Source organism: Pan troglodytes, chromosome 21 (genome assembly GCF_028858775.2).
Source record: "Pan troglodytes isolate AG18354 chromosome 21, NHGRI_mPanTro3-v2.0_pri, whole genome shotgun sequence".
In the NCBI taxonomy this organism is placed as follows: domain Eukaryota; kingdom Metazoa; phylum Chordata; class Mammalia; order Primates; family Hominidae; genus Pan; species Pan troglodytes.
Genome location: NC_072419.2, coordinates 27879302 through 27898462, shown reverse-complemented (window position 1 = coordinate 27898462; position 19161 = coordinate 27879302). Strand labels below are relative to the sequence as shown.

The 19161-nt window shown below is 34.8% G+C and overlaps 1 protein-coding gene across 4 annotated transcripts in view; it reads right to left on the bottom strand.

Moving 5' to 3' along the window:
• XRN2 (5'-3' exoribonuclease 2) overlaps window positions 1–19161 on the bottom strand; it is an 86719-nt gene that overhangs the window by 28950 nt on the left and 38608 nt on the right. For all 4 annotated transcript variants that reach the window (XM_514546.6, XM_054674615.2, XM_016937545.2 and 1 more), the window contains 9 exons: window positions 16608–16726; window positions 14266–14401; window positions 12564–12671; window positions 12387–12476; window positions 11410–11482; window positions 6064–6147; window positions 4758–4855; window positions 4271–4350; window positions 3143–3199 (listed from right to left, as the gene is read on the bottom strand). In XM_514546.6, the coding sequence (XP_514546.2) occupies window positions 3143–3199; window positions 4271–4350; window positions 4758–4855; window positions 6064–6147; window positions 11410–11482; window positions 12387–12476; window positions 12564–12671; window positions 14266–14401; window positions 16608–16726 (845 nt within the window). The remainder of the gene's footprint in view (window positions 1–3142; window positions 3200–4270; window positions 4351–4757; window positions 4856–6063; window positions 6148–11409; window positions 11483–12386; window positions 12477–12563; window positions 12672–14265; window positions 14402–16607; window positions 16727–19161) is intronic.

The window sequence follows — 19161 nt, the reverse complement described above, 5'->3', positions numbered from 1 at the left end:
TTCTTGCAGGAAAATCTCATGATTCATATACTTGACATTTTAAAACACTTAAAGAGTTTATAGGATTGTGACATTCTATCAGAAGAGGTTAACCAATTAAGCATCGAAAGTGAAACCCTCCCAACTGTTTTCCACCATCAAATCCACTGCTGACTGCATGTATTCCACTTCCTTCAGGCTTTGGATCTCGAGTTATCTGCTTGCCAAGCATAAGCCTTGCAAATGCTGCAGAAATAGTTACTTTAAAAATCCATCTCCATACACATTCACATTAAAACAAAAAATCTCCTTGAAGGAATAAAACATTCTATATCTTGTCTGATTCATCCAAAAGTGAATACAAAAAGTCTAAGAAACACTCCTCTGAAGAAAAAAGTTTACGCTCTTCAAAGACTTTGGCAAACACTGGTTGCAACACTATGAACAACTGAGCTTTTTACATATGGGTTTAGAACTCTGCTAGGTGCTATGAGAAAAAAAAAACAACCTAACAACACTACTGCTGGAAACAACATATATAAAAACTGTATAAATTATGCTTTAGAAGAAAAGCAAAGCAATAAACGGCAGGCTATGGGGCAGGTGGAGAAAAGAAAGGAAGAGCACTCCAAACAACAGGAGGAAGAGGCGGAGGTCAAAGGGTATTGAAGGGATCAGCCTGGGCAGGAAGGAAGCATCCTGACGACCTGGGGGTTCAAGCACAGAGCCAGGGCCCTGCCAAGGTGCATCAGGCCTTGAAAAAGTAAAAGCACACATATGCACTTACCCTCCAGATGACAGACTGGGAGGAAAACTCACATGCAGAAGCTAATATGTTGAATAATTTGTGGAATTAGAAATGGGAAAAAAATATGATCTCCTAGGTTAGAGTTGACTATATTCTCTAAGGGTCTGTCTACGAATTTAAGGGACTTCAACAGCTTGTATAACATACTTTCTGAGCACTACAGATAAGAATGAATACAATGGGAAGAACTTACCTAAACTCAACTTGAGGAAACGATTTCTCAAATATCAAATGGGATACTAGATGTATTTAAATAAGGAAGAGGAAAAAAATGCCAGGAGTCAAAAGAGAAATAACTGGCAAATGACTGGTGAGTATATTCTGAGATTTTTTTAAATCTGAAAATTGTAAGTTAAAGTTATAAAGCAAATTTAACACTGGAATGTACAACAAGCCCTAAAACAAACATGCAAAAACCTGCTGTAAAAACTGGATCTCAGCCTCAATGTTGCCGCCCTTCAGAGAAAACACTGAAAATTACTTTTACTTAAGGGAAAAGTTAACTTTGGTCTCCCACAAATCTTCAGCAAATTAACCTAATTTAGTTGATTTTATTATAAAGTTATTTTCAATATACACCTGAATATGCATTTAGATCTGGGATTTGTTTTATACATTTTTTTTTTTGAGATGGAGTCTTGCTCTGTTGCCCAAGTGGTGTGATCTTGGCTCACTGAGGCCTCGGCCTCCTGGGTTCAAGCGGTTCTCTCACCTCAGCCTCCTGAGTAGCTGGGACTATAGGCATGCACCACCATGCCCAGCTAATTTTTTGCAGTTTTAGTAGAGATAGGGTTTCACCATGTTGGCCAGGCTAGTCTTGAACTCCTGATCTCAGATGATCCACCCACCACCCTGGCCTCCCAAAGTGCTGGGATTACAGGTGTGAGCCACCGCGCCCAGCCTGTTTTATAAATTTAATAATCTTGTGAACATAGTATGTACTAAATACCAAAGGCCCCTTTAGGCTCAGAAACAACCAACCAACAACATCATCATCCAAACAAAAATTCCAAAATGTTTCCATTAATTCTGTAACTCTCCTCTGGGCAAGCCTCTCTATCCTAATTAGAAAGTTAAGTAGAATTAACTATTTCTAGAGGGTTAGGCAGGAAGGCCCTTGAATATATGCAGAAAAATTGAGAAGCACAAGCAAACATGTGACAATCCAAAGAGAGAACCGTGGAATTAATTGGCCTGAAGCGCCAATGCTTTAATGAAAGCCAGAGACCCCAAGGGTTAATACACAGTGTTCACACTGAATCTGTCAGAGCCAGATTGTTTGTGATGGGTTTAGGAGCGTGGCTTTCAATTCTGTACTCCACCCTTAACAAAAGAGCACAAAGACAAAGAGCCAGGACAAATTAGGTGTAAAGATAAACAAAAAATTATACGTAAAGATAAACGTAAGCAACTCATCCAGAAAGATTTTCCGAATTCACAGTAGTTTTCTTTAAATAAAAGCCTTTCTAGAATGGCAATCATTTACTACCTGAATCCATTTAAGATAGGAAATAAACATGTTTATATTTCACAAAGGGAAATCTAAAAAAAAAATCTAAAATATTTCCTGAGGGGGAGAGAAACAAAAATGGATGGAAAAGGAGGATTCAGGATTAGCAGGCTTTTATCAAATTCTTGAATACCTGAGATGTGTTTGCTTTAGTCTTACCTAAAGATTGGAGAAAATGACAACTAAATTGTCATCAAGATTTGTCATTATAAAATACAAATGAGTAGTCAATTTGTTGGATTTTAGTCCAAATGGTCATATTACATTTTATATTATTTTTACTCAATAGAAAATGCTGTCAGCACCAAAGAACTGAGATATAAATTAGTTTTCCAGAGAGAAGAAAGCCCTTTAAGTTTATAATTGCTAATAAAAATTTTCACAAATATATTCTGTTCTATGTCATCTTAACTAAAACATACTACAGAATATTTTTGTGTTCAAACTCTGCAGGGCCATGATTATAAACATAAGTAAAATAGTCTGCTGTAATACAGGGAAGCTGTGTGAACCTCTGGGGTGTAGAGTTCTGTTTGTTCCTATATAACAAACTGCTAGATACTCCTACTCTTTACCTCCCACTTGCCTAATCCAGGAAGAATTACAGGTTGTCATGGGAAACCAGAAAACAGATAAGCAAGCATGTTAAATCAGTAACCTTAACAATATACATAATTTAGAGTTAAGAGGCTCTGCTCTAAGGTCTGCAACACAGGGACTCTCCAATCTCGAAGCATTGGTGGATTAACAGCTGCCATTTCCTTGTGAATCAAAGGTCTTTTAAAATGGATTTGCAAGTTCAGAGCTGTGTTCTGGGTGAATGCCATGAATTTTGGAAAACTTACCTGACTACAGTGTTCTGTGTCAGATCCCTTAACATAGGAACAGGAGAACATACTATTCTAGAAGGAAACAAGAGAAGAAACATCTCTCTGTAAACTGTAACCTTTTAGGTAAGTGGAAATAAGATGTTGCTATGTTTGTTAGTCTTTAGAAAAGATAAATCATTAGAATGCACTAACAAAAACAATAAAAACCATTTATATCTTTAAAAAAAGAGTAAGTACCACATACATGAAATGGTTAACTATTAACCATAAGGCATTCAATCTCATTAGTACTCAAAGAACTGCAACTATAAACCACAAGATGTCAATGAGCATCCACCAGACTGACAGAAATTAAAGCTGTGACAAGGGTTTGCCAAAACGTAGAGCAACAAGATCTCTCACAAACTGCCACTGGGATTACAACACAGTGTAACCACCTTGACAAACCACCTAGAAATATTACCTAGGAAAAAAAATGAAGATACACATACTCTATGGCCAGCAGTTCCATTCCTGGAAATGTACCCTTGACATGTGGTTCACAAACTCTGGTCTCAGAACCCTTTTACATTCTTAAATCTCAAAGGGCTTTTGTTTATAGTGGTTATATTTATGAACATTTACCCATTAAAAATTATGACTAAGAAATTTTTAAAATACTAAAAGATAACCCTACATGTTAACATAAATAACATTCTTATAAAAAGCTATTTTTTTACAAAGCAAAACAATGTCATTGTTGTATACTTTCAAAAATCTCATTAATATCTGGTTAGAATCTATTTAATAGCTACTCTCCTCTGCTTCTATCTCTTGAGAGGCCTCTGGAAAACTCCACTGTGCACTCAAGAGAGAAAGTGTAAGAAAAGCAAGTAACACCGTAACATCTTAGCATCATTATGAAAAGAGTTTTAACCTTCAGAATATCCTGAAAGGGACTCCCAGAGCTCCCTGCACAAGGTGACACAGCTACTTTGAAGAGCTAGGCTTTGAACCCAAGCATTTTTCAGTCAGCAAGGTTTTGTCTTATTTTAAATACAATTTTCTCACTATTATTAGAAAATAAACATTTAGACAACAAGGAAAAAAATCCTAACTAAACTTCCTTCCAGTCACCTCAATTATATACAAAATGAAACTTACTGATCTGGAAGAATGGCTTCTTCATCCAAAGAAAACTTTCCTTGAATCCCATGACATAGTTCAGGGGGTACATCCACTGGCTGTGGAAAAATGCATTCCTGATCTCATATGCAAAGAATGGAAAACTGGGACTCAAGCAGATTCTTGAGTGTTCATAGCAGCATCATTCATAAGAGCCAAAAGGCAGAAACAAACCCAAATATTTACCAATAGATAAGTGGATAAAAAAGTACACATAGAGTATTATTCAGCCATAAAAAGGTATGAAATTCTGATACATTATTTAACATTATTTAAAAGGTACAGAAATTCTATTTGGGAAGATGAAAAAGTTCTGAAAAAGTGCTGATGGTTATACAACACTGTAAATATACTTAATGCCACAGAATAACCACTTAAAAATGGTTACAATGGTAAATTTTATGTTATGCATATTTTACCAAAATTTTAAAAGTGCATTTCTAATTAACCAAATTGCGTAACATACCTCTGTGGAACCTGTCTGGTACAGCTCTAAAATGAAGTCATGGAGTGGGTGATGTTTCCCCACAAATAAGACATCACCTCCAAGGCTGTTTCTTCTGGCTAGGGAGAAAGAAAAGAATAAGACCTACACATAAAAAAATTGTACCTGCAAGACCAATTTTTATGAGCATAAAACAAGGGAAAGCATCTAAGTGTTAAGAACTTAATTATAAAATTTATGAAAAATAATTTTAAAGTGATAGGTTAGACAAGAGTAAGTTCTAGTATTTGATAGTACTGTGGAGAAGTTAGTAATTTATTACATATTTCAAAATAAAAGAAAGAAACTGTAATGTTCCCAACACAAAGAAAAGATAAATGTGAGGTGATGGATATCCCAATTACCCTATTTTGATCACATATTGTATATAGGTATCAAAATATCAGATGGACCCAAAATATATGTGTAACTATTACATATCAATTTTAAAAATTTTTTTTAATTATAGTGATAGATCCAAATGTGTGATGTGCCTCTATGGGGAAAAAAATATTTTAACAAAAAAGTTTCAAAAAGATCAATAGTTATCAGGAAAAAAAACCCACTGAAATACGTATGAATATACTGCAAGATAAAGGGCAATATTTTCTTATTTATAATAAACTCATTTTCTTAGTATAAGAAATACATAATCATTCCCTAAGGAAACATAAACAGTGTCATTTGATGAAAAGATTGTTCTAAAAGACAATCTTTTTGATACAGAAATTGTTTCTAGAGGCTTATTATAATGGTATTAAATTTTTCAATAGAGCCCAGCTTTGCAATTTCCGAATATGAATACTTTTTACTGTCAGTATTAATTACAAATTGCCTCCTTTTATGTCATATTTCAAGTTAGCACTCTAAGAGCATATGCTTTTGTTTCACCCTAACCTTTTAAACAAAGTAGTTATTACTGGGGAGAAAGGAGGAGTAGGGAAGAAGGCAGATGGAGAAAATGAATAATATCTTCCCAACAGGCAAAAGATACTTTCGTGTGTGCATGTCATATAAGAATCAAAATGTCAAAGGATATTGTTGAAGTATTGCTTTTTTAAAAATTTTACAAATACTTGTAAGTTAAAACATTTTATTTAACTACTACTCAACTTACAGATAATGAATTAAGAAGCAAAGTCAACGTCTGTAATAAGAAAATAAAATCAATGATTTATACCCCCTTTATGGGAAATCTGACAAACGGGAGAAGGAAGGTCTAATTTTATACAGAAATATAAAGTGTACATTACACAGATCAATATTAACTAAGAAGTATAATTCTTACTCTCTTCTGGAGTGAGGTCTGGGTATACCTCTTCTAGGGCAGCTCGTAGCCTTCGCTCATCCACGAATGGCAAGAGAGCAACACCTGGGAAAACAAGTGCAAATGAACCACCCCTGCTACCAGGATCACCCAAATTCCAACTTATCATTGCTCGAAATGAACGTTTCTAGTAGAGTTTCCTTGCTGATACAAAAACATTTTGGAACTGAACTCTTATTGTCTCATTAAGCCAAAACTCAGATGCTAATATTTCCCCTGTAGTTGCAGAAGAAAAAATTCTACGTATTTTCCATTCTTAAAATGGCTTATATGGAAAATCATGTTTTCTGAATCTTAACTCCATGGTGATAAAAATTTTAAATAAATGAACAAATGGCTACCTGGATACCAGTAATATGTTCTCACTGTAGTTACTAAGATGCCCCCAAGCAAGCCAGTTACTCTCCCTAGGGCTTGAGTGTGTCCTTTCTTCTTTCTAGTACTTGGTTTCATCTTTTGTAAAATGAGAGCATTTCAACTAAAATACTCAATTCTGTTCAACCAAAATGCATAGATCTCCTCCTGCTCTAAAATTCCATAGTATTCTTTTTACATTTTAAAGCCTACTAATTAATTTATATACAAAAAAATTTTAAAGACTTGCTTAAATAACTTAGGGGGCAGGGGACAGAACAGAGGCTATTCATTTGAGACTTAAAATGATCCTCTGGAGTATGCTGAAATTAAGGGCACTTATTTGGACCCAGAAGCATAATTTTCAAAGAAGCACATCACTAATACAATGCTATAAGAAAAATATACGAAGTTATTGAAGTGTATATATTTTCTGCTCTACACAGTCTAAGTAGTATTTTGGCTAAACAAAAATTTTACAATACATAGCAAAGACAAATGCTAAATAGTGTTAAATAATTCTGAAATTACTGCTACTCAAAACCACTGTTATTTGTGATTATTCCCTTTAAAATTATGAGAAATGAAAAGGTTTCCAAGTCTTAATTATTTAGCTTAATTAATTATTCCAAAGTTAGGAATCATGTTCAATTTCACTACCTAGTAACAGTTTGTTTTTTTTTTTTTTTAAAGATAGGGTCTCACTGTCACCCAAGCTGGAGTGCAGTGGCACGATCATTGCTCACTGCAGCCTCAAACTTGCCGGCTCAAGCAATCCTCCCACTTCAGCCTCCTGAGTAGCTGGGACTACAGGCACATGCCACCACCACACCCAGCTAATTTTTTAAATTTTTTGTAGAGATGAGGTCTCCTTGTGTTACGCAGGCTGGTCTCAAATTCCTTGTTTCAAGCAATCCTTCCAACTTGGCCTCCCAAAGTCCTGAGATTACAAGCATGAGCCACTGCACCTGATCTTTTTTTTTCTTTTTAAGTTAAAAAGAAACTAAGTTCTAGTATGAATTTTGAATGGCCTAAAAGAGTGATTTCAAGGCTCTTAATACCTAACATGTGAGTCAGGCTATTTCAATTACTGGTAAACACATGAAAAAAACCCAGGAAATTGCTAAAACATTATTTAGTCATACACTTAAGAGAACTATATCAAGGGGAAACTACAGCATCATCTAGCTTGTTTTCTACCCACTACATTTAAGAGATATATATATATATCCTACCCACTACATTTATTTATATTTATATATATAATATATATATAATATTATATATTAAATATTATATATTAAATATTATACATATATAAAATAAGACTTTTCTACAATATCAATTCCAGAAGCTAAATCCAATCAGTTAACAATGTGAAGTGCTACTCAACAGCAAGAAAATTACTAAGCAATAAATTAGCCCTACTGGCCAGCATAGAAAGGAATGCCTTACATCCAGATATGACAGAGCTACAGTGAGCTGATAGTAAACATGAGAATAGCAGCTACTGTTTTCTGAACACTTCTTATGTTACATGCATTATCTCACTGAATTCTTTCAATACCCAGAGGGAGCCCAAGTACTGGTAATAACTTAGGTATTACACAGTCACTTCAAATGTGAGCTCTAGTATCAGACTTTCTGAGTTCAGGTCTTAACTCTGCCACTGTGTGACTTGATGGAATTACTTAAATTCTCTATTCATATATAAAATATACAGCAATCAAAACTACTATGCTATATATCTATATAGTACTAAGCAAATTGACCAAAACGATACTGCTTTTAAATTACGTGTGTTGGGCCGGGTGCGGTGGCTCGCGCCTATAATCCCAGCACTTTGGGAGGCTGAGGTGGGCGGATCACCTGAGGTTAGGAGTTCGAGACCAGCCTGGCCAACATGGTAAAATCCCACCTCTACAAAAAATACAAAAAAATTAGGCAGGTGTGGTGGCACACACCTGTAATCCCAGCTACTCAGGAGGCTGAGGCAGGAGAAATTGCTTGGACCTGTGAGACGGAGGTTACAGTGAGCCGAGATCGCGTCACTGCACTCCAGCCTGGGCAACAGAGTGAGACTCTGTCTTTAAAAAAAAAAAATTACATATAATGTTGATAAGCACACGTTTAAAAATGTTGACATATCCAGATATATTTTATCTTCTATTAAGATGTACTCAACCCAGGTAAGAGCTTAACTAAGTATTATCATTACTTTCACTAAGTAAGTTTTAAAAACATGTATGAGGAAGAAACTGTATTTCCCAACAGTACTAAATTTCACCTCAAGAAAAGTGTGTTCTCGCTACTAAGCTAAGTAAAAATATTTATATAAAACATCGTATAAAATACAAAAATATTTGAGGTCAAAATTTAAACCCATCCTAAAATTCATGTGAAATCTCAAGGGACCTTGAATATGAATAAAGTTGGAAGACACAATTTCTGACTTCAAAACTCACTACAAAGCGACAGTAATTACAACAGTATAGCATTGGCATAAGGAAAAACACATAGCTCAATGGACTAGAATAGAGAGCCCAGAATATTTTCAACAAGAGTGCCAACTTATTCAATGGGGGGAAGAATGGTCTTTTCAACAAGTGGTGCTGGGAAAATTTGATATGCACATGCAAAAGAATGAAGTTGGACCATTACTTTACACCATATACAAAAATTAATTCAAAATGGATCAGATTTAAATGTAAGAACTAAAACTGTGTAACTTTTAGAAGCAGACATAGGAAGAAAGATTCATGATGTCGGATTTGGTAAAGATTTCTTGGATATGACACCAAAAGCACAGGAAACAACAAAAAAGATAAACTTGATTTCATCAAAATTAAAAACTTGTGTGCATCAAAGGACATCATCACAGGGTGAAAAGATAATCCACAGAATAAGAGAAAATACATGCAAATCATATATCCAATAAAAGATTAATGTCTAGAATATATAAAAAACTTCTATAATGCAACAACAAAATCAACCCAATTCAAAATTGAGCAAAGGATTTGAACAGACATTTCTCCAAAGATTTAGAAATGGCCAAAAAGGACATGAAACGATGTTCAGTATCACTAATCATTAGGAAAATGCAAATCGCCACCACAATGAAATACCATTCATACCCATTAGCATGGTTATTACTAATAAAAACAAAATAACAAATGTTGGAGAGGATGTGAAGAAATCTGAACTCTTGTACATTATCTCACTTTTCCCCTAGAGTTAAGTTATATTGAAAATATCCTGTCAGTGAAAGAAATAATGTATACCACAATGACAGAGTTGACAAGTCACCTGCATGTTTATATATTTAATTATCTACTTAATAAACCCAGACGATTTAATAATTTACTTAACAAACACAAAAATATATTTGCTTCTTAATTAATTTACTTAGTATTTTTACATCCCTCACTGTCCCACGCATCTTCTCTCTCTGCTTTAATCAAGACATCCTCCACAAAGCACCTTGAAAAACCCGAATCTCCAATCTATTTAACATGTAATAATACATGATCATGAAGCACACAACGCTTACATAACCCCAATGGGTGCATTTCCATGATCATTCCACTGAAGCGATATGATATTTCTGCTACTAAATAAATCAAGTCAACTCCAAAGCCTCCTGATTTTTCAATTTGTAAATTGTATTATTTATTCCCCCTTTGTCTCAAGATTCTCTGCAAGTCATTTTATTGGCCATTCCAACCACAGAGAACAATAAGTAAAAAATGAAAATATGATTTTACCAAATGTGTTTATTACCCTAGGAAAATGTATGGTGGAAGAAAAGGTTAAATAATTTGCTGCAGGATGACTTTAGTGTGAAACAACAGCTGGTTTACTGTGTAAGAGATATTTCTTTTTTTTTTTTTTTTTTTTTTGAGACGGAGTCTTGCTCTGTCGCCCAGGCTGGAGTGCAGTGGTGCTATCTCGGCTCGCTGCAAGCTCTGCCTCCCGGGTTCACGCCATTCTCCTGCTTCTGCCTCTCCCGAGTAGCTGGGACTACAGGTGCCTGCCACCACACCAGGCTAATTTTTTGTATTTCTAGTAGAGACGGGGTTTCACTGTGTTAGCCAGGATGGTCTCGATCTCCTGACCTCGTGATCCGCCCGCCTTGGCCTCCCAAAGTGCTGGGATTACAGGCGCGAGCCACTGCGCCCGGCTGAGATATTTCTTTATTGTATTTTACATTCAATCATCATTACATATTGGTTGAGTGGTAAACACACCTTAAAGTTAGTACAAATTTTATATAGCCATTCCTACAAAATCTGTTAATGGAATGAAAAACTAGTAGGAAAAGTAATGATCAACATCAAGTATTTAAACTACATAAAAGTTTCTAGCATATTTTTCAAAAGTTTCCATGGAGTATACATAAATCTCCACATGGATACTACTGTGTTTCTGTATTTCTCAGCAACCTCAAAAGGTGTTAATGAGCTACTGACTGAATGTAACAAGCCCCATTAATTAATCACAAAGGAAACAAAAGATGTAATTATCAACCTATTTCAACCCAATTTACTGCTTCTAAGAATGTTATAATTAAATTTACTATTAATCATTGCTAATCCCAGGTTGGATGGAGAAATATCAACATTTCACATATAATTCTCAAAATATTTACCTTTTAAAATATTTATTTATTTATGAGACAGGGCCTCACTCTGTCTTCCAGGCTGGAATGCAGTGGTGCAATCATGGCTCCCTGTAACCCAGACCTCCCAGACTCAAGCAATCCTCCCACCTCAGCCTCCTAAGTAGATGGGACTACAGGTGCAAGCCACCACGCCAGGCTAATTTTTGTATTTTTTGTAGAAATGAGATTTCACCATGTTGCCCAGGCTAAAATATTTATCTTTTACAGAATTATTTCATTTCAAAAATTATGTTTGTTCACAGTTTTACCAGAAAAGAACGTCTAAATTTTACCTTGCCATGCATATTTCTTCCCATTCAAATCAATAGCAAAATCTTCAGGATAGAAGTCAATTATACTAGAATCCTATATTAGGGAGAAAAGTAAAGAATCAAAACAGAAGTCACACATCTCTATTATAAAGAATTTGATATGGCTTTCATTCAAGTTATAAGGTCTGATGAGAAAATTAAGTGCATTCCTTTTAAAAAATGTTAACAGACATTAGGTCATTAATCCCAAGTATAGTAAAACAAAATGAACAATGTTATTTTAAAAGATGAAAAAGCGTTACTGTAGAAGAATTTTAGAATTGACAACTATGGGCTTCAGGCAGGCAGAAAGTAAAGGGTTTACATACTCTAACATTTCCTACTTCCCGGCTGGGTCTCACTCTTTCTAGCTAGCATACAAAACAAGTTCACAGGTGATTTTGGGTAAGGCAGTTTCCTCATCTCTGGTGGCTACCAAATATGGCTGGAACAAATAAAATTAAAGACTTACAGGTAGCCAGAGAACAAAAATTTTTCCCCGGCCAGGCATGGTGGCTCACGCCTGTAATCCCAGCACTTTGGGAGGCCGAGGTGGGCAGATCACGAGGTCAGGAGATCGAGACCATCCTGGCTAACGAGGTGAAACCCCATCTCTACTAAAAATACAAAAAATTAGCTGGGCGTGGTGGCGAGCACCTGTAGTCCCAGCTACTCAGGAGGCTGAGGCAGGAGAATGGCGTGAACCCGGGAGGCAGAGCTTGTAGTGAGCCAATGGTGCCACTGCAATCCAGCCTGGGCAACCGTGCAAGACTCCGTCTTACAAACAAACAAACAAACAAATCAAAAACTAAACAAAAAAATTTCTCCCCAAAACAAACTGATTTACTGTGCAGGGCCAAAGAAAGCAGGAAATATCAGCTGCAAAAGCAATTGTAACTGATATTAATAAAATGTGACAAAAATCCTGTCACCCACACACTCAAAATACTGAGACTCACAGGATCACTCATGAGCTTCCGCCATGATGGAGGTAGAAAATTACCACTTGCAGCTGGAAATACCCCCATAAGTTGTTCTAGTGGTTTAAACTGAAAAAAGAAAAAACATTAAAGATCCAAGATTATTATCTAATCCAGAATTCTATAAACTTTATGACTTTAAGTAATTAAGCTTACCGGTTTCGTACCCTTCTCAAAATCAGATGGCATGTCTGCAATGCCTTCAAAGTCTGAAGCAAATGGTGCATAATGAAATGGATAATACCACTTCCAGGAAGCACAGCCCTAGAATCATTAAAAAGTAACAACAAAATCAAAAACCTATGTTAATGATGAACACAATTAAAAAAACAAAAATTAGACTGTTAACCTATAATATTCTATTTATAAAACACATGACTTCTGGCATATATTCCAAATACTGATCTTTTCCATGACTCCTAAAAATTCTTTAAGTTTGAAGTTCCTAATTCATATCAATGGCTCTTTGACTTTAAAAATGCTACAAAGCATCTTTGAAAAATCAGTAGTTACTGCCAAACTTCATATTCACAAACACAATTTGGTAAGATTTTTATCCTTAAAATACATTTGGTGACATTTCTTTCCATCTCTAGAGCTGTCATCATCAAGTAAAACCAAAAGCAGTCACAACAGACATTTACTGAGCATGTAAGGTGGTTAGAGACATTATTGGAACAGCACTTGAAAGTAAAACAGCCATGAGTTTCATTTTAAAATTCACCATTATATTTTCACCTGACAAGTTTCTTTTGACTATAAAAACATGTGAGTAAACACAGCAAAAAGAAAACAAAAGCAAGTTATACTCATAGGAAAGAGATATCTAAGATGTGTTAAGACAGTGTCTAGTGAGTTTAAATCTTGACAGTAGGAGTAAAACGCAAACAGAGTACTTAACGGTCAATACTCAGTGCACTGTGTTACTTTCTACTTGTCAACAAACTTCATCTATTCCCAGGTCACACCAAATTTAACTTGGTTTGCTCTCTAAGCACGAAACCAGATATTAACTATCAGTGTTACAGTCCTCAATATGTCTACCTAATCTCTCACCAATCTGACATTTCAATTATCAAAAGGTAGGATACAGGTTATTCCAATTAGAATGTGCTTCATGTATCATCACTATATTATGAAAAGCGTAGCATTCAAATTCCTTTAGAATTCTTATTTGTATTTTCCAGGGTTTGTCCTCTGTTCAGTCATTCAGTGACTGTCAATTCATTACTCAGTTATTTTTAAACTCCAATTTAAAAAGCACTAACCTTTCGTCATCTTAAAGACAAAGTGCAGTCAACCACATTACTTGATCTTGAAAATACTTTTAACAAAAATTAGCTTTGTTTCTATATTAATACCTAAGAAACTTCCATGTCTTCAGAAACAAATATTTACAAATACGGACTTCTGAATAGGGAGCTTTAAAAAATGAGCCTGGGTTTGTTTTCAAGATCCAGCTCAATAATACTATTATTACAGAAATTACTGGGCTGGACGCAGTGGTTCATGCCTGTAATCCCACTACTTTAGGAGGCCAAGGCAGGCGGATCACGAGGTCAGGAGTTTGAGACCAGCCTGACCAACATGGTGAAACCCCGTCTCTACTAAAAATACAAAAATTAGCCGGGTGTGGTGGTGCGCTCTGTAATCCCAGCTACTCAGGAGGCTGAGGCAGGAGAATCGCTTGAACCTGGGAGGCAGAGGTCGCAGTGAGTTGAGATCACGCCATTGCCCTCCCGCCCAGGTGACAGAGCAAGACTCCGTCTCAAAAACAAAAAACAAACAAAAAAAAAAGAAATTACTATTTTTCTTAAATGATTAACTACAAATTCAGAGGAAAATATTCTTTTTGTACCTGGTAATAATATCTAAGAACCCAGCAAAGTCCTTCAACGTACGACTGCACAACTTTCCGACGGAATTTCTCATCAGCTGCATCCACATCAAATTTGTTCTTGTAGTACCGCTGCTTCCAGCCAGCTTCCCATAACCTAAAACCAGGCACAGCTCATTTATGCTGAATTAACACACCTTCAGTAACAGGCTGTCTACTAATTTATACCCCAAATCAATTTATATTTAATACCCAGGGGAAATGTGAAAGAGTTAAACAGTCATGCTAACACAGATTCATTTAACTATTTCTAAAAAGTCTAATTTCATAGGATTTATTATCAACTTAAAGACAGTTAAACACACCCCAATCACTGATTCTGGTAAGACCATTATAAAACCACATTTTCAAAAATGTTATTGAAAAAGATACAGAACACGTTTGCTCAAATTTTAATACTACTTTATATGTTTCTTTGTACAATTCTAAAGCTACATTTTAAGATTCAAATATTGAAGATATTTTAAATAGTTCAAGTTCCTTAGTTTGTTAAAATATATTTAAACCATACAAAGAAAGTCAACTAAATTACTTAAGACTCACACAGGTAACTTTTTTAAATGTAAAAAATAGTTTATAAAAGAATAATCTAGACATTAGGCAGAAATTATGTGTATACCTACTCTCTCTATCCTTGCTTGGGCCTTATCCCTCTTTCAGCTAAGAGTTGTTGATGGCTTAAGGAAAGGAGATAGAGATATATATAGAGAGACATACACATTCTATATCTCTATATATCTATGTACACATACACACACACAAACATATGTATGTTATGGTAAAATCTAGAAGCAGGTCAATGAATCCACTAAATTATCATTCATCACTGAAAATACAATGTGACCAACCACATTTTCATCCAATGTATTATTTTTTTTAAGAATCCATTTCTTATTCTCTAAGATTTAACATTTAAGGAACATAAAGAAGCCAAATAACACTTTTAAAAACATCAGAACAGATCAAGAACATCAAGATGATTCTCCATTTAGGCCTCTTTTCCATGTGCCAGATTTCACATATTAATTGCAGTCATGTTTCAGAATATACCGTATCAATTTTAATCTACCCCTCCCACAACACAAACGATTCACAGAATAACAATTAGAAATATCCCCCATTCATAAGGTGGATTATCACTATTTTACAGAAAATGTTAATGAAAAAATGCTAAAAGCCCCAAGCATTTCTTGGTAGAGGCATTTCCTCTAGGATTAAACAATAATTTCCTCTAGGATTAAACAATTTCCTCTAGGATTAAACAATAAAATACTAAACAAATCAAGTTACCTACTAAACTAGTATTGATCATGATGGCTACATAGTAAACAAAACCAAAGACATGCTGTAAGAGGAAAACCCAAAGTACAGAAAGTAGAGGATAGAAACTAAAGATAAACAGAGTAAATGTTCAATCACAAGTAGACATGGATCTGAAATCAAAGGATGTTAGAAAAATGTGCAGAACCACACGTGACCCTTGCAAAGTTTCTAATCATAAACACAAATCACACACTTTCCATGTCCTGTAAAAGAAGCATGAGCTGTAGGTGACTACTGTCTTGTTTACCTTTGAAATAGATCGTTTTCCTAAATTCTTAATGAGCTACAATTATTGAGATTGTTGGCCTTTTGCACTTGGAGCCCACGGTTCAAATCTGGATTTAATTACATGAGAGGTTGTTAATCTTATTATATAATGATCTCAAACTTCAGGATGAATTAAAGAATCAGCTTCCTATTTTAAATTTGAAGTATACAGTTAAAGGGAAACTCCTCTGTCATGAAATATAATTGCGCATATGCAAGTCTGTGGTTTTTAAAAAACATACATATTGATCTCTTAACAGAATGATTTCTGCATATTTCATTTTGAGGAAGAACTCTTTCAATAGAGAAGATTAAGGCAAACTATATTAAGTGTCTAAGTATAACTGAACTTTCTAGGTTAAGCAGCTTGAAAATTTAATCAGTCTCCAAACAGCAACATTCAGATCACATAGTCAGAGCTAAACACCTAGATATGATATCTAGCCGATCTTGTGCCTGGTCTCAGAGGGAAAAGTGGATTGGAGGACGAAAGCCTGCACGCATACTAATCTAGACACTTAGGTTTAACAGCTACAGCTTACACATCTCACTGGAATTTACTGACTATTCTAACCCTCCACATTAATTACTGATGGATAAAAAGATCACAGGCAAGCATCTGAAGGCACTGCTGCTCTAAGCTAAATAGCATTAATTAGACTGCATCTATTTCAGCAATTTGCTAACAAAGTGCTACCAAAAAATGGCTTCACCTGACATTATCCTCTGGCTCAGGTTCACTGTCACTGTCTTCTGCTTTTCGCTTAATTCCTCCTAATGGAGACGGGGAGCCATCAGATGTGAAACTCGTATTAGGAGATATCGAAGGACTCTGCAGACAATGATGACATTACAGAAGAAGGATTTCATTATTCATTTTACATAAGAAGGTACATCCAACCACCACTACTTACCATGTTTCACAGTAACATTTTTAAAGCTACCACATAGAGATGGTAAACATATTTAGAAGGTACAGAGACTGATCTTGCTCCATTTCACTTCCCCTCAAAAGAAGTAATGTAATACTCAAACTTTCTATGCTTAAACTGAAAACAATTAACATTATTAGGGCAAAAAAAAAGTTTCTGAAGAAAAAAGTTTTAATTTTATAGATTTTTAAAAATTATAGTACTTGAATTTTATTTTCCTTTGGTGGTTCACGATCATTTGTGACAATCAGTTGTAACAATTCCTGTTAGGAATTCACAATCATTTGCCACCTACCAAATGGCAAAGCTATAAAGGGAAAAAATTATGTGATATATAAAATGCATTACATATATAGCATATAATATATAATAATATAGATGTAATAATATATAAATAGTCAATGCTGGTGAGAATGCAGCTAAATGGTTAAGTCTTCAACCTAGTACAACCACTCTGAAAAGCAAGTTTAATAAGACTGTGTTAGATAACTTAAATTACTTTATATGTTCAGTTTTAAAAATCAATCAACAAATAAAAATCTATTAGTCATCTTAGAAAAATGCAGATTTTATTAGTATTTCAAAGACTTAGCTGTCACTTTAAATTCAGTATTATCTTCCCTTTGTACCTAACTCAATTAACATAATAGGTTAATTTTAATTAACATATTTTAATATAACCCTAACATATTTTAATATTTAAAAATTAAAAGAAAATGTTCTGCAACTTTAGTTATTCAAGCTAAAGGACCACATCACCAAAAACATAAGGGGCAGAAACATTTCCACAGTCAAGTTTTTCTTCTGTTACTCACAGTATATTAGCTATTTCAAGTAAATTGAATTTTTTTTAAACTGAGAGCACAAAAGGCCATTTGAATGATACAATAATTAGAGTATCCACAGCATAAACACAGTTCATACCACAGGTCAAGAAAAGTTAAAATAATACAAAATCATATTTCACATAGAACTTAGAGCACATCTCTTTTAAAAACATAATGTCAATGTTATTAATGAAAAGGTACAGACAATATTGTCAAAAAAAACCCCAATAAAAATAAATACAGGAAGGCACTGTTGTACTTGGAAAACAAGGCAGGTATTGTTGTATTTTAGTCATACAGATCTGAGTCTGAAATACCAAATTCAACCTTTACTGGCTGTGTGGCCTTGAACAATTTATTACTTAACCTCTGTGAGCCTCATCTTAAAATGGGGATGATAACGTTCTGTTTCCTTACAAGTTATTGCAAGGATTAAATGCATCAATACATGTGAAAGATTACTGGCATGCTGCCTACCTGGTACATGGTAGTTAACCATTCAGTAAGTAATCACTATTGTTTTTTCAACCCTACACTAATCCATTTGGATTAAATTATGAGAGCGACATTCCCATTAACTGTCTACAGAGAAGTTGTGTAAAAAGCAAACTTTAACAAAATTAATTACTAACAAGATATAAACTCTATCTTTAGAAAACAAATAATAATATACTTTCTAGAAAAAAATGCTGTTCACCATTTAATGCTAAATCTCCGCTGCTCTGTCTCTACCAACAAAAATATTCCCTTGTGAACATACCAGATTCATATTAAATTCAAATTTCTTCTTAAGCTGTTTTTTTCATCAAATTAGATATAATGAAACCACACTGAAGAACGCTAAATATAAAACCACATATACAAGGAAATGGAAGCTATTTAATAAAACACTAAGAATGTTAATCATCAGTAGACAAGTATTAGAGACTACAACCCAACAGCTCAGAAAAATAAAACACGAGAAATCTGTAACTTTAATGGCTCCCTTTAAATAAACTGGTAATTTGACTTCAAAATTTCCTTAGATTTAGAACATTCTAGGTGAAAATCCCACTCTGCAAAGATTCGAATTCCATACCTCCTCTATATAGAAATAATTGTGGCAAGGGAAGTTAATTAAGACAGAATCAAAGAAGCAACCTCATCACCAGTCTCCCCATTACTACTCCTATGGCAGATGTTATCGATCTACAGTCTGGTCCTGTGGCCTCATACTACCGGGCCTGAAGATAATACTGGAATGCTTCCTGAAGCAACCACAGCTGGCAAAGTTTAAACCTGCCTGCCTCCCAAGATTTAAAAAAAAAAGTACTCTACCATCGACAGGGCATATAACACCACCAGTCACTCTCAGTTCTGCTCTGCGGGGATGGTAGTCACTAAAATCTTGAATGATGGGCATCAGCTATTTCTGTTCCATATGGGCATCAATAGGATAACTAACAGAATAACAGAAATTAAATATCCAAGCTTATTCGATTTCCTTGGATATATCACAGCAAAAGTGT